This window comes from Phyllobates terribilis, unplaced genomic scaffold, assembly GCF_046119375.1.
Source record: "Phyllobates terribilis strain yellow unplaced genomic scaffold, ASM4611937v1 Scaffold_3__8_contigs__length_932513732, whole genome shotgun sequence".
NCBI classification, from domain to species: Eukaryota; Metazoa; Chordata; class Amphibia; order Anura; family Dendrobatidae; genus Phyllobates; species Phyllobates terribilis.
The window spans coordinates 200,083,381-200,100,131 of record NW_027362763.1 but is presented as its reverse complement, the minus strand read 5'-3'; the positions used below and the strand labels follow the sequence as shown (position 1 = coordinate 200,100,131).

Here is a 16,751-nt window from a genome sequence, read left to right as displayed (position 1 = left end):
ACCCACACTGACACTGTGTGTGCGTATGCTCGCCCAGCTCTTGCATTGTTAGTGTGCATATGTAATAGTTCAATTCAGGCAGTGCTCTGGACAAGAAAGTGCTGTCAATCAAGCTCAGAGGAGGTGCAGAGGAGAGGATGTTAATTGAGGGGGTCCTCATTTTCATATGTAATAAGATTTATGTAAAGCTATAATAGTGAAACCTATACTACAGTTATTATTTTTATGGGGCAAAGTCCCTTATATGACTGTATGGGAAGATTCACCCGACTGTATTTTCGGTCAATGACAATTGAGAGAAATCGTCTGCGTTTTCTGGATGAGATTTTTTTACGCTTGTGTGAACCCAGGATATTTTATAGGTTCTTTAATTTGAGTTTTAGCGGTGACAGACTTTTTATAAGATTTGATCTTTTAAGGCATTTACAGAGGGATAACATGGCATATGATCACAGGATTTTATCTCTCTTTTTATACACCCTAAAATCTTATCTGGTTTTGCAGCTTCTGCTTGTAACCAGAATACCCTGGTTCCTCTCCTGTTCTGTAATCGTTGGTATATTTTTGTTACTGCAACCTACCTATTACAAGTACATAACTACATTTCTGATATAAAAATTAATCTGCCTGTTTTTCTGTTTGCTGACCATTTATTTAGATTTCTCTGTAATATTTTACAATCAAGCTGAGTTTTTATTATCCTGCAAAGTTTTGGGACTTCAGTAAAAACTGACCCTTTACTTTCAATCCCAGGACTTTTAAATTGCTGGTCTATCCTTAGGATAGGTCATCAATATTTGATTGGTGGAGATGCGAAACCCAGCTACCCTGCCAATCGATTGCCAATCGATTGTTCAGCTGCAAAGCTGTTCTGTGGCAATCACCCAGTGCTAATAGAGTCTAAGGGTATGTACACACGGTCAGGAGCCGCTGCGGGTTCGACGCTGCATGTTAAGCAGCGTCCAGATGTTACAGCATAGTGGATGGGATTTCTAGAAATCCCATGTCCACTATGCGTTCATCTGTGCATGCGGATCACCTGCGGACACAGACATGCGGCGCGTCTTTCAAGACCGCACCATGTCAATTTCTCTTGCAACATTGATATCACTGATGATATCAGGCACTGACAGCGCATTGGTAAGCAAATACAAGTATGTGTGTAATATCTCAGCCTTCTTTTTGTTCTTTGTACAAATATATTCATATGGGCATTTTGTGGTGTTTTCTAGCTGCAGTAGGCCGATATCTGATTTTTTTTCTTTTTGCCATTTACATACTTCTAACACTTTTTTCTGTTTTATTTTCATGTCATTGGCAATTTTTTTTTTCCTGTGGTCAACTTTTATTTTTACATTTCCTATTGAGATCTTTGTAAACCTGGAATACTTTTTCTGAACCCTCAACCTTCAACGTGGTTAATTGGAAGCAAAAATCCCCTTAGTCTTGCTACTGATAAATTCTTTGGCTTCTCACATTAGTAGTAAGGCTCATATGAGCCTGCTCATTAGCTCTTGGCATGGTTACCCTGCTGCCATTTGTCCTTGAGAGTTGAGAAGCAGGATTGCTGTAAGTTCTTTTGTAGCCCAGTTCTTTACATATAGAGTAGTAGACGTGTGAGGCCCAGACTGTGGTAGAAAACAATGCGTTCAGAGAGGACTGTGATGTGTATGATTGATGTAGTGTAAGGGGTGTGGACTGAACTGTTGCATTCTCTTACCCCTGAAGACACCAATCGCGTTAGGTGGATAGTGTTGTGCGTCTTATATATATATATATATTGTGTCATGTGATATGTTCCGGTGTCATGTATTATGACAGAGAGTGTGATAAGTATTGAAGTGTAATATGCATAATGTACAGGGTGGGCCATTTATATGGATACACCTAAATAAAATGGGAATGGTTGGTGATATCAACTTCCTGTTTGTGGCACATTAGTATACGGGAGGGGGAAAACTTTTCCAGATGGGTGGTGACCATGGTGCCCATTTTGAAGTCGGCCATTTTGGATCCAACTTTATTTTTTTCAATGGGAAGAGGGTCATGTGACACATCAAACTTATTGAGAATTTCATAAGAAAAACAATGATGTGCTTGGTTTTAATGTAACTTTATTCTTTCATGAGTTTTTTACAAGTTTATGACCACTTATAAAATGTGTTCAAAGTGCTGCCCATTGTGTTGGATTGTCAATGCAACCCTTTTCTCCCACTCTTGACACACTGATAGCAACACCGCAGAAGAAATGCTAGCACAGGCTTCCGTTGTTTTAGATGCTGCACATCTCGTATCTTCACTGCATAGACAATTGCCTTCAGATGACCCCAAAGATAAAATCTAAAGGGGTCAGATTGGGAGACCTTGGTGGCCATTCAACTGGCCCACGACGACCAATCCACTTTCCAATTTATTATCGTATCTCCCCAAGGCCCATAAGTGTCTTTGTAATTACCTTCTGTTGCAGTTTCTGCCTGTGAGCGGGGCTATCGGTGGTCGCTCACAGGCATCACGTGACCCGCCACTGATGTCATGTTAAGTGAGGCGTAACATCAGTGACGTGGTCCCTGCGGTGGCTGCTGGGTTGTGGGCGGGGTTACCCCGCGCGTCACACCCAGCATCCACCGCACGCTTTCCCAATAAATAAGGAGAGGGAGAGCGCGTGGTGGATGCCAGGTGTGACGTGCTGGGTAACCCCGCCTACAGTCCAGCATCCACCGTGGAAAGCAGAAGACAGAGACCCCCGGCTGCATCCAAAATCATGACGTGACATCAGCGGATATCAGAGCCGGCTGCAGCCAGGGGTCACGTGATGCCTGTGAGCGGCCACCGATAGCGCCCCTCACAGGCAGTAACTGCAACAGAAGGTAATTGCAAAGACACTTATGGGCCCTGGGGGGATACATTGTAGGGGGAATAATAAGTAGTGGACAACCCCTTTAAGACTGTGTACCCGCTATTCCTTGTACATAAACCTTATCAAGTTCAGTCTGCAGTACATAACCTGTATCAAGTCTACTTTATTAATTTGTGGAATTTGTGGTCCTGGCCAGCCAACACCATCAGCTAAAGGCAGCCTGCATGGGTGTAAGACCCACACAACACTAACACCAACACCCAGCCAGGACCCACTCTTTCATGTAGCGTGCCGGGATGTGACAGGAGAAGATGAGTGCCTCACCCACAACTGAAACAAATGGAAATAGAATGTCATTTCTTTATTATATTTGAGAAGTACACAAGAATCAATCTAACTAATGACACTTAAACTAGGGGAAGATAATCTTTGCTGTGTAATCTGAGGACAGCATGAGATAGGGGTTAAAACACTGAATTCAATCATGTGTCACTTATCAAGCCTCTGAAGGCTTTATCACTAGGACATTATCATTGCTGTGACCATCTGGTGAGCGCTTGCTAATTCGGCCCTCGCCCTCTCCTGTGATAAGCAGCTCACTGTCAATAAACATTGTACACAGAGAGGCTGTTATGGGCAGGATTAGCTTTCTCAGCTCTGCTGCATGCTAAATCTAACAACTCTGATTGTATCAGTATTGCACCCAGTAATCTAAGTTGTACATCATTGGATTCAGTGTCTCTTTTCCTACATTGCCCTGCTCTCAAATGAGGTGGCAAAAACCTGCTGACAGATTCCCTTCAAGGCAGATATTCATAATTAATAAAAAATAGAGCTGCTAGGGTCATATAACATACCAGGGCTATACATTCTTTAAAGGGGTTAGTGACTGCAGAATTGTAGTCTAAGACCGGACAAACCATTTTAAGGGAACATGTCATCTGAGTCATGCTGCCCAAACCACAGGCAGCATGAATCGGAGCCTGGCTGCTAAATTTTTTCCCCTGAAACACTGCAGAGTTTCTGAGAGAGTAAACTTAGAAGATGCAGCGGGGGAAGAGGATAGTCTGGCTTCGCCCCTGGCCAGCTTCTCACAGTGTTTCTGTGTCTGATTAACATGTTTCTCTCTCTGGACACACTAGGGAGAGACCTGTCAATCACCTAGAGCGGTGCGGGGAGAAGTCGGTCAGGGAAGGACCCAGACTTGTCTCGTCTCTGGCTTTGGTCCCAGCGTTACAGAGAAAATACTGTATACCTTATAGGAATTGTGCAGCCAGGCTCTGATTAATGCTGCCCGTGGTTTGGTCATCATGAATTATATGACGGGTTCCCTTTAACGCTGGTCTACAATATGTAATTTTTCCAAGACACTTTGTACTGTAAAGGTCCATTAATCCTCAACAATTTTGTCAGGAACCATCATAACAGATGAATTTTTATATTTACAGGATTGGCTATTTAGGGCCTTGGATTTTTGGAAGGGCAAGTTGTAGATATTTTTAGAAATTATTTCATGCTTAATTACTATGATTTTTCTACAATGGTAGAATATAACAAAAATGTAATTTCTCCGTAGTCTTTACACTGTTTACCAATTAACAAAATAACTTTGTCATTACAAAGTTGGAGATGTCTAATAGGACTTTTACGACTAAAAATAGTTATTCAATAAATATTTTAAAATTTGTCATTATTGCATTTAAGTTTACACGTTAGTTTTTTTCTAGTCCCATTAGGTGGCTTTTACATTTTTGTTGCCCCTGTAATGTAGTGTCTTACAGTTTGTCTATATTATTATTGCATGTAGAATGGCCAGACCTATACTATACATTTCTGTGGACTTTTTGCCTTTGCCTTAGGCCTCATTTAGACATCCATTTTTCAGGGATTGTATAAACGTACTCATTGTAGTCTACGTGACTGTTCACATGTCCATGTTTTTTTTTACCAAGTGTTCCGTGAAAAAAGAAAAAGTGAACATGTCTGTTTTTTATCCAAGACAGGAATCAAAATCACTTGTACAAGTCTGTGGGTCCATGAACAACACAGACTACATGCGGATGCCATCCATGTTCATTCCGTGTTTCCATGTGCTGTCCATTTTAATACTGTAATTTTTTTAAAGCAATTGAGAAAATCACTGAAGAATCACTGATGGTACAAACTGACACAGCGGCCAAACACTGTCACGCAGATCACTGTTGAGAATCAGTTAAATGTTATTTTTATAAAAAAAAAATCATATGTGAAAAAAACGGACGCCTGAGTGAGGCCACAGAGTGAAAAACTGCCTTTAAAAAAAAAAAAAAAATAGGCTTGTGGTAGAGGGCAGTTATTAATTACAATCGTCCTCCAGCCGGTGATCCTGTGGGCACAACTTCTTTGCCCCACAATATCACCAACATATATGTAGAAGTAGATGCTACATAATGAGGGACCTTCATGTACTTTATGGGGTGTGGGAAGGTGTTAACACCACATGTAATATCAAGTAGTGCTGTATGCCACTGAATGGTACCAGATAGTCTGTTACTATGATACCCCCCCCTTCTGTGTATGCAGTGGCTGAAGCTGCACCATCTGGACTGCCTAGTCCACCTGTCCTCTGCTTTCACTCTGATTTGTGGTCAAAAAAAAGAATCGGCTGAAAGATAGTGATTTTGTGTAGAGAGCTCCAGAGGGCGGACAGAAGAAGAGGATTGGTGCAATTTCAGCCAATAGCTGAGGTAGTGATATCATGGACCCAATTTGTGCATGAAAAATATCACAGTGTGCACAAGTTTCTCCGAGTGTCAGATGAGACTCATCTATTAAAGTGTGTGGATGCCCAAAAAGAAAAAAAAAACCATACGGATCAACCATATAGCATCCAATTTTTATGGATACATTGTAGAGATGAGCGGATCGATTTGCGGGACTCGGGTCCAGGTCAATGGTACCTGGCGGCTAGACGCTAGGCCAACGAATCTGTTACCTACCTGCATCCCCAACGCAGCTTTTGTTTAGTTGGGACTGGCACAACGCCATCTAGGCTTCACATCACACAGATGACGTCTCGCTAATCCCGACAAATCAAATCCTGCGCCAGGGAGGCGGGATTTGCAAGCCTCCCGCCTAGCCACCGGGTACCACTGACCTGGACCAGAGTCCCGTGAAACGATCCTCTCCTCTCTAACACATTGCAATTCCTTGCATAGGAAATTGTATTTGTCCTTGTAAATTTTTAATTGCTGATGTATAAAAATGAATGCCATGAGCATAAAAAGTCATCCTTTTTTTTTCTGGAAGGAGCTCGGACAATTTTTTATATGCTCATGTGAATCCGGCCTAAGATGTGTACTTCAGTCCTAAAAATGGAGAAGATAGAAAACTGGCAGCAGAAAAATAAGTGACAAAATAATCAGAATATTAAAAAGTGTGTGGGATCCGAGGCTCTGTGTACATAGTTGTCAGTTTCAATTATCACGACACACATTTGTAGGAAGCCGAAAATCTTCTAGGACATTTTTTACATTTGACTGATTTATAAAATATAAAAAAAAAAAATCAAACAATGAACATCAATATGTTATTCACTGCAATGTGTTAATGGTAAAAAAAAGAAATATATATATATATATATATATACATATATATATATATATATATATATATATATATACAAAACAAAATGCATTTTTTAAAAGAGTTTTTATTTAAACATTATTATGTACTAAAACAAAAGAACTGATCTTTATGATATTCTGACCACAAGGGGGTGCTGTTCTATTGAAGTCTATGAATATATCGATGCTTTATCGCCAGCACATTGCAAGGCCGCTGTCAATCATGTTAATAAATACAGTGATGTAAAGATACCAACTCTTCTGTATGGATTAATGTGTCTATATTGTAGCAGAATTCATAAAGCAAAAGAAGGTGTAAATGATTTATGCATACACAAGGAGCTTTGTAAAAAGGAATAATGAAATAATTTTCTCGTACGGCGAAAAGGAAAAGGAGTGGGGATTAAAAGAGGGTATCAGAATGAAGAAAGATGCAGATAACATCACTGCACTCAATTTTGCAGCTCAATACTCATAGTCCGGTCTCATCTATCTCTTTCATGCTATCATCAATCATAGTATTATTGATTTAGTGTTATAGACTCTGATCAGTCCTAGTTTGGGCAGGGGCAGGAGGCTTATCAGCCAACAAGTTCAAAGGGCTTTGAGGGCAGCTGCCTGACACATGGATAGTGAACAGTGTATGCCCGGCGTCCTGTCTTGAAAATGGGACTAAATAATGGAACCAACTAAGCTTTAGATCAATTATGCCTCGTTTGATATCCATTTGGTGTCATACATGTTACATCCGTTTCTTTTTGTCCATAGATCGCACACCTACCCATTATAGAGTACGGAAATACTTACATAACTGTGGGGTTTTTTTGCATACCGATTGCAAAAAAAAATAGCAGAGGTCCTTCTTTGATCCAATTTTTAGTGAATGGGACCGTCAAAAAATGGATAGCATTCCGTGTGCCATCAAAGTCATGTCAGTTTTTTTAGTGTTTAATTCAGTCTTTCCCAAAGTCCAGTCCTCACGGCCCCCAACAGATGATATTTTCTGGATTCTCTTAATATTGCACATTTGGTGGAATTATTATCTAGGTATCAGAATTTGAAACAGATTCTCTCACCTGTACAATATGAAGGAAATCCCAAAAACGTGATCTGTTGGGGGCCGTGAGGACTGGAGTTCAGGAAAGGGTGATTCAAGGGAAAGATGAACTTGGAAACTTTTCTTAAGTTTAACAGAAACACAGTTAGGCCACGGCCCTACTATCAGTATTTTTTCTCAGGAGTGGGAGCCGAAACCAGTAGTGGATGATAAATGCAGAATTGGTGACTTGTTTCTACTATATCTTTTCTCTGATTGTTGCTCACCTGGGTTTGTCTCCCACTCCTGAGAAAAAATACTGACTGAATACTGACCAAATACTGATAGTGGGGCCGTGGCCTAAGGGCTTATGCATTGTGTTTAAATTGTGTTTTTACAGATAGCACTCAAACCCATGTTGTTCTATGGGGCCATACATATGACCAATTTTTTTCTCAGACCAAATGGTCCATGGAATAAATCGGTGACATGTCTGATTTTGATCTGAGTGTTGGGTTAAAATCAGCAATGCAAGTCTATGGGTCCTTGAAAAATATTTCTCTCCACCTACGACAACAACAGATCCCACTGTGATCTATATCAGATACTGATAGCCAGCCATAGAAAGTGCAACAGAGAAACTATAGAAGGCAAATGGAGTAAAAATTTTAATGAATCCCAATTACAATAGAGATTTTTACCCAAGAAGACATACATTTAGAAAAAAGCAAAGCCCCAACAGGGGGTGGACAACCCTTTAATAACATATATTATGAGAAAGGTTTAATAGTGAATGTCACGGATTGTAATCTAGTTCTGTAAAACTTTAATGTAGAACAAAAAAAAAGATTTAATCACTGGGCCTTTGATGCTGTAGCGTTCTAATGACAGTCTAAAGCCCCCGTCTCACACAGCGAGATCGCTAGCGAGTTCGCTGCTGTGTCACGGTTTTGGTGACGCAACAGCGGCCTCACCAGTGATGTCGCTATGTGTGACACTTTGCAGCGATCAGGCCCCTGCTGTGAGGTCGCTGATCGCTGCAGAATGTCCTGGACCATTTTTTGGTCGTTGCTCTCCCGCTGGTCAGCACACATCGCTGTGTGTGACCAGCGGGAACAGCGATCAGGCTGGTAACCATGATAAACATCGGGTTACTAGGGGCACACGCACACCTAGTAACCCGTCGTTTTTCATGGTTACGAGCCTGCTAAAGTGAGCGGTAACCTCCCGCTCACTGTAGCAGAGTGGTAACCATGATAAACAACGGGTTACTAGGAGCACGTGTGCCCCTAGTAACCCGATGTTTACCATAGTTACCAGCCTGCTCCTGCTTCAGCAGGCTCGTAACCAGGAGCAGGACATCGTGGAAAGATTCTTTCCACGATGTCGCTGCTCCCCTGATCGTTGGTAAGCCTGCCTGTTTGACAGCTCACCAGCGACCACATAGCGACGCAGCAACGATCCCTGACAGGTCGTATTGTTGTCGGGATCTTTGCAGCGTCGCTAAGTGTGACGGGGCCTTAACTCCAGAAGACCCCGGAGGATAGCATCCTGAGAAAAGTTTTTTATACTGGTTTATTTGCAGCTTATCTTTAAATTTACAGCTATATCCTACAGAACTCCATAAAGTCAGAGGCATCAGCGCTTAGTCTGGCTTCAGTGACTTTAGTGTACCGTCTTCAAGCTCCTGAGGGACCATGGACTAATGTAAAGTGAAAATAAGTACCTCTTAGTGTTCCCATCTGCATCAGTCGCCATGTGTCTTGTCATTGTAAAGCTGGATGTTGTACAGCTACGTACATGCCTTACACTGGGGCTATATTTATGGAGATTGGTTTCTATTTTAGGACACTAAATATTGAACTAAAGCTAAGGAGATGATAACTCATGGGCTCATTGTTATAAACCGTAATAGAAAAGAGGGCATAGAAAAATATCTGACGCGTTTCGAGTCTGGCTGACTCTTAATCGATTAATCTATGATTAAGACTCAAAATGCATCAAATATTTTTCTATGGTCATGCAACTATTTTAAAAAAGTCACAATAAAGAATTTTTTGCTTTTAATTCGCTTTGTTGAACTGAAAAACTTTTATCATCACTTCGAACAAAGCTGCTTTATACCTCACAAGCCTTCTCCTTGCCCAGAGGAGTGGACTGCCCAGGAACCAGATTGAACAACATATATTGGATGGGCTGAGGTGTATCTGTAAAGGTGGAGATACTGGCATAACACCGCTCTGAAGACCCCTGTTGTTTTAATGTTATGCAAAATGTATTCTATGACATGTTTTACCCTCCTGGAGGCTGCAATTCCTGTTGGTCAGGGGTGATAGGGTTATCTGTAGGGCTGGCGTATAGTTGGGGAGGAGTGATATGGACCTGTGTGTTAGTTCCTGAGAGTGAGTTAAGGCCCCGTCACACTAAGCGACGCTACAGCGATCCCGACAACGATACGACCTGTCAGGGATCGTTGCTGCGTCGCTATGTGATCGCTGGTGAGATGTCAAACAGTCAGATCTTCCCAACGATGCAGCGACCCGTAACGATCTGTATAACGATGCACGCCAATGTGTTACTGTGTCTGAGTCGTTAACAAGGTCGTTGGTAAGTTGTCAAACACACTGATACACGCTACCCAGCGGGGCCTCAACGATCAAAGAAATGTCCAGACCATTCCGACACGACCAGCGATCTCACAGCAGGGGCCTGGTCGCTGCTAAGTGTCAAATGTAGCGAGATCGCTATTGAGGTCGCTGTTGCGTCACAAAACTTGTGACTCAGCAGCGATCTCGCTAGCGATCTCGCTTAGTGTGACGGGGGCTTTAGTGAGCAGAGACAAGAAAGACCTCCTCAGAGGAAGGTTATCATCACTGTGTGTGTGTGTGTGGCAGCCAAGACAAGGAAAGGGCGCAAGTCACAGCAAAAATTCTACAATACCAGCAGTTCCTTATAGCAGGCAAGTCTGGGGCACTTAAAGGGAAGCTGTCACCAGAATAAATGCTATTAACCTGCTAATATGAGGTTAATCTGCAGGTAAATAGTATTATTAACCTGCCCGGTGTCCGCACTACTGGGAGAAAATGAACTTTATTCCCTTCGGAAGCATTCTGGTTTCAGTCACAGGTGCGGCGCTGACACGAGTTCAGTCACCGCTCTGGGTATACAGAGCGGTGGCTGTAACTGCGCCCCCGGCCCTGACTGATAGCCAGCCCCAATGCAGAGCCAGTGTTAGGGCCACGGGTGTGGTTACAGCCACTGCTCTGTATATCCAGAGCGGTGACTGAACCCGTGCCAGCGCCGCACCCGTGACTGAAACCAGAATGCTGCCGAAGGGAATAAAGTTAATTTCCTCCCAGCAGCATTCGGCTATGTGCAGGTTAGTTAATCTCATATCTGCAAGTTAATAGCGTTTTTTTCTGGTGATTGGTTCCCTCTAAGTACTAGAAAGGCTAAAGGAAGAAGTGGTGTTATCCAGCCCTAGCGATTTTTCCATGAAGAAAGGCAGGATCAGCCAGACTCTGGCCCGTCAGTAATGTGGGAGCTAGTGAATGCTCCCCTACACTGTTTCGTCAGAGCGCAGCTAGGGTGCAGTGGTCACAGGTCCTTGCACTGGTGTTAAAAGTGGATATTGGGTTGGTGTATTCTGATTACACAATTACAACTATACATTAATCGCCATAGAATAAGCTGCAAATTTCTATACCGTCATCACTACATGAATTCAGCATTATTTATCTCTGTACTCAGATTTCAGTCGCCTATTGTGTTTTGAGTTTTTCAATGTTATCTAGAGGATATCAACTTTAGATAACAGAGATCAATCATTAATCCTTTAAAGGACCAGGAGATTTTTTATTTTTGCACTTTTGTTTTTACCTCCCCCTCTTCCAAGAGTCATGACTTTTTTTATTTTCCGTCGACATAGCCATATGAGGTCTTAGTTTTTGCGATACAAGTTGCATTTTTATGACTCTATCCATGTTACCATGCGATGTAGTGAAAAATGTGAAAAAATTCCAAATGCGGAAAAAAAAATGCAATTCCACAATTGTTTTTTGGGTTTTGTTTTTATGACGTTCATTGTGTGGTAAAAATAATCTGGTAACATTATTCTCCAGGTCAGTACAATTTACGGCAATACAAACCTACATTTTTTTATTTATTTAAGTAATAAAAATAAAAAAATACTATTTTATGGTACATAAATTGCAGTGACTGAAAAACTGCAATTCTGGTGGTTTCATTTTCTTTTTCTCTTTACAGTTTTTACCGATTGGGTTAATTAATTATATTCTTTGAGAGATCGGACTTTTATGAATGAGGCAATACCACATATGTATTATTTTATATCTTTATTTTTAAAAGGGGAAAAGGGGGATGGTTCACATTTTTAAGTTTTTCCATTTTTTTTGTATTTTTTAAAACTTTTTTTTTTTACTTTATTTGTTAATCTCCTTGGGGGACTTGAACCTGCGATTGTCTGATTGACTATACTATATACTGCAATACAACTGTATTGCAGTATATGGTAAAAATCACAGTCTCCTATGAAGCCCAGCTACAGGCTGGAACGATATGTTCCCGGACCACGCGCATTAAATGCTGCTGTCAGAGATTGACAGTGGTAATTAATAGGTTAAAAGCAGCATCTCTGCTCTATTTCATGGCTGTTAGAGGCAGATTATGGTTGAATTACACAGTCATCATCTGCCAGGAATGGGGCAGGCTCAGCTCTTGAGCACGTTTTTTACACCCGCTCCATACACTCGCTCCCCAAGAGCGCTGAACATATAAAATGTTTAAAGGGTTATTTCCATCCAAAGCTTACTTCATAGTCCCATCTCAACCCATTCCAATAAATTTTTTCCGTGATTTTTCAAAGTACATGGCCAGCCAAGAAACAGAGTACAACCTGCCCTATCTGCTGGCTAAAGCCACTACTAATCAGGTCAAATGCAACAGAAAAAAAATTTGGCATTTTCCGACATTGGAGCGAATCAGGAAAATCATAACGTCGGACGAGGTCAGACGTAGAATTGCAAAGGGTTAACACACTGGAAATGGCAAGAATTGCCCGTCCAGCCAATCAATGGCAGAGACAGATCAAGCATTTTAAAGTGGGTTGAGATGGGATAATTTGGATTGTGTTGCATAATGGCTACATAACGGTATTGAAATGATAAGTTATGTGACAGTTCAGACTGTACTGCGCTCTACCTAACAAAGTCAATGTAGTTTACGGCAGATAGTGGGTCAACATAACGTGGTTAAGGGCCAATATTCCCTGTGACAGGTATTTGTCTCCCATTTTTAGGACCACAAATCTTGGAAATTAACATCATGTGCAATAAACTCAGAATGGACTGCACAGCAAAACAAGGAATAAACCCTTCATACGAGGTGACAGGTCACAGAAATCCTTCTCTATTCCTTTTATTGCAATCTAATTCATTTCAGGGACTATTATTGAGTTTGCAGACATATTTCTATCCAGCTATAATTACTTGAATATTTTATCATTGAGGTGATAATGAGATTTTCAGGTACGCAACTGAATTTAGCATGATGGCGCTGCATGTGGCAAGACTCTAATCTCACTAGGAAATGGTCGGCAAAGAGACAGAACTTGTAGCTTAGATTGGCATGAAATGATGATTGCCCTCAACTTTAATGAGAATTGAAAAAAGATGCAGAATTGCTGATATCGGTAGGCTACACTATAAGTCGTATTCCATAACCAGTGTTGTAAACACATACTGTTCTGGTAGGATAAAAAGGAAATTGCCAATATTATACATCACTTTTTGAATACACCTTCGTCCATCTATATAGGGCATACAGTTAGGTTATGCACCACTGGATAACTTATAGATCCTGTGGTCAAGTACTGTAACCACTAAAGACAATAGAAAAACCAAACATGATGTGTTACTTTATACCAGTGATTGATCTCTGTACTTGCTGAAAACTTGAACTCATTTGATAGATAATGTGATGACTTGTCCATTTACAAATAAACATTATGTTGTCTTAGCCTTGTAAAATTATGCCAAAGTGCCCACTACTATCTGTCTACCTTCCTTCTAACTTTCTGCCTGTTGTCAAGCGTAATCCATCTTTAGTAGCAGAGAAGCTGGGATTGATTACAGCAAGAAGAGGAGAGCCTTCATCTCTCTGCTCCTGCTCTCCTGTCTGACAGCTGCATACAGACATAACAGAGAGGCCGGCTTTCAGTTTGGGGCAGGAAAGTGATTGGACAATAACAGTAACAACACATGCTGAGAAGTGAGAGAAATGATCCGCCAAAATTATAGAATGCTGATAACGAGGACCTCTCCACACTCACAACCAGTAGATGGGATTTAGAACATAAGAATTGGGACAGTTTCTGCACATTTTACACTGGCATGTTCACTAAATCCAGTTTTAACTTGTGCGGCATGAGAGCAAGACCATGCTTTTGTGTAAAAGGACAGGTACGTTTTAAGAATCCACCAATCTGAACCTGAAAAATGGTTCCACCACATTTATATAAGCTGCTATGGCACTGAGATAGTAGATGAAGGAATGTTACCCTACAAGATCAATAATCAATCTTAGAATAAAGTAGTGGTCTTTTCCATCATAACCAAACGGCTACCACACATTTAGACAAATAATACATGGCTATCCTTGGGCAACAGCATTTTTTCAAAACTGAGTACAAAAAAAAAATTAATGCTGATTTGCTCAGTTTACCTTTTCGGTCAGCAGATTTTTGCTATGTAATCTGAGGACAGCATGGGCTTAGACACTGATTTCAGTGATGTGTCACTTATTAGACTGTGTGCCGTTTCAATACAATGAGTGTTTTATGAGCAGGAGATTATCACTGCCTGGACTCCTGGTGCAACTCCACCCCCAGCACTGATTAGCAGCTCACTGTCAATATACAATGTACACAGAAAACTTCTAATAAAGTGTATGGGCGGGGTTAGCTTTCTGAGCTCTCTTTCATGCTACATCTAAAACCTCTGATTGTGTCACAACTGCTGCACCTAGTAATCTAAGTGACACATCCTTGGATTCAGGGTCTCTTTCTCTACATTATGCTGCTCTCAGACGAGGTAGCAAAAACCTGGTGACAGATTCCCTTTAAATCTCGAAGTGCCCAATTCCCAGACTGTAGCAGGACACTGCTATTATTTCTGAAGAACCACACCAAAATCCACCTTCTTATGGATCCCCTATGAGTTCTTCTAAGTCGCTTTATTATCCATGTTTAGGACCTTATGATACCGCTTCTGATCTTGCCCATGCCCTTTTGCCCTGCGTTGGCTGATATTATACCGCCTATGTAAAATAGAGGTTTAGACGAAGCCATACAAGACAGGAAAAAAAAAGAAGGCAACTGATATACAAAGAATGATGAACACAGGCATTTGCTGGTTTTAAAAGGGAGAGGAAAAGTGACAAATATCAAATAGGAGAATTCTAGAGGTATCTGAAATATGTGAAGCTTAATGGCTTCTAAAGTGCATAGAAACTCATATGTCTGACACACACAGCATAGAAATGTATCATTCCAGTTCTACTCTGTCCGTTTAATTACAAGGCAGGTTTCTCTACATTATTACATTAGGTATTGGACTGTGAGCGTTCATCCATTGTGACTTTGTCCAAGTTTCACTTCCACGTCGTAAATCACATTTGTGAACCCAATCCGCTTAATAACTGAGACTTTGTTTTCATGTTGCTCGAGGTGTGAGAGTTGTTTATTATCTGTCACCTCGATCCTTACAGTTCCCGAGACATACGTCTAGCTTGCCAGCCTGTCATCCCATTTCAACAGTGGGGTTGACTTATCCAAGGTCATTCAGCGCTTGGTTCATGCCGTCTCATCCTAAAAAAAAAAAGCTACAGTTGTACTTCACTTGAATAAGGCTTCAAAAGGATTTTGGAGCAGATTGTTAAAATGTAGCGCTGCAAATATGTGATATAAACGGACGTGTAATGAATAAGGCAGCCACAATTAAAGCCAAGGAGCTGTGTGATCTGCTGGAGGCATTAGAAGAATTCCTTTGTTTAGGTGGTATCCTGGTGGCACTTGGGTTTACATTTACAGGATCTTCCATCGTTCGGTTGACCATGCTGGTTTTGCCTGTCCGTCTTCTTAACTCTGAAAATAAATATATTGAAAAGAAATGGTTAAAAAAGTCGCTATATTTAATGAGACCCCATAGTACAAAAAAATAAGAAAAACTGATTGTAAAATATTCAGATCAATAGGTTAACAAATGATTTTTACAGCAAACCAGCCAGATGTGAAATGTCCAAATGGGAAAGGGCTAAAAATCCAGTTGGTAACAGTATAAAAGCTCAAATAATGAGGATGGAGCTATGTAATTATTAAAGGGAAACTGTCATGTTAAAAAACGCTATTAGCTTGCAGATATAGGGTTAATCTGCAGGTTAATAAGCGCTCTAAAGCCGTGAGACTGCCGCACTGGAAACCCGGCTGCTGGAAATGAACTTTATTCCTCCTGGCAGCCTCAGGCTTTCAGTCATAGAGGCATGCCGGCACAATTTCAATCACCGCTCAGTTCCGTGCCCCAGCACTGACTGACAGCTGGCTCTAGAGTGCATCAGTGCTGAGCCGGCTGTCAGTCAGTGCCGAAGACGTGGTTACAGCCGCCGCTCACTATGTACAGAGTAGTGACTGTAGCCGCGCCTCTATACCTGAAAGTTCATTTCCTCCTGGAAGTCGAGCTGTCAGTGTGTCAGCTGCACGGCTTTAGAACACTATTAACCGCCAGATTAACTCAATATATGCAGGTTCATAGCATTTTTTAAAGGGGTTGTCCAAGAGTGCATGTTCAAATTAAACATGTGGAGGAGGTACAATAACAGATATTTGTCTCGCAAATTTCGCAATTTTCAAAAGCTTAATTTTGTATATCCGATTCCTTAAACCAGAAAGTTATGCCGCAAAAAATAGTTAATAACTAACATTTACAACATGTCTACTTTACATCTACATAATTTTTTACCTTTCTTTTGTTAGGAAGTTAGAAGGGTTAAAAGTTGACCAGCAATTTCTCATTTTTCCATCAAATTTACAAAACCATTTTTTTAGGGACCACATCACATTTGAAATAATTTTGATTGGCTTATTTGACAGAAAATACTCAAACGTGACACCATTCTAAAAACTACACCCCTCAAAGTCATCAAAACCACATTCAAGAAGTTTATTAACCCTTTTGGTGCT

The 16,751-nt window shown here is 41.0% G+C and overlaps 1 protein-coding gene across 2 annotated transcripts in view; it reads right to left on the bottom strand.

Moving 5' to 3' along the window:
- Positions 1–6,721: 6,721 nt before the first annotated feature.
- Positions 6,722–16,751, bottom strand: part of LOC141259040 (glypican-5-like) — a 323,430-nt gene continuing 313,400 nt past the window's right edge. For both annotated transcript variants that reach the window (XM_073674458.1, XM_073674460.1), the window contains one exon: positions 6,722–15,659. In XM_073674458.1, the coding sequence (XP_073530559.1) occupies positions 15,451–15,659 (209 nt within the window). In that variant the 3' untranslated portion in view covers positions 6,722–15,450. The remainder of the gene's footprint in view (positions 15,660–16,751) is intronic.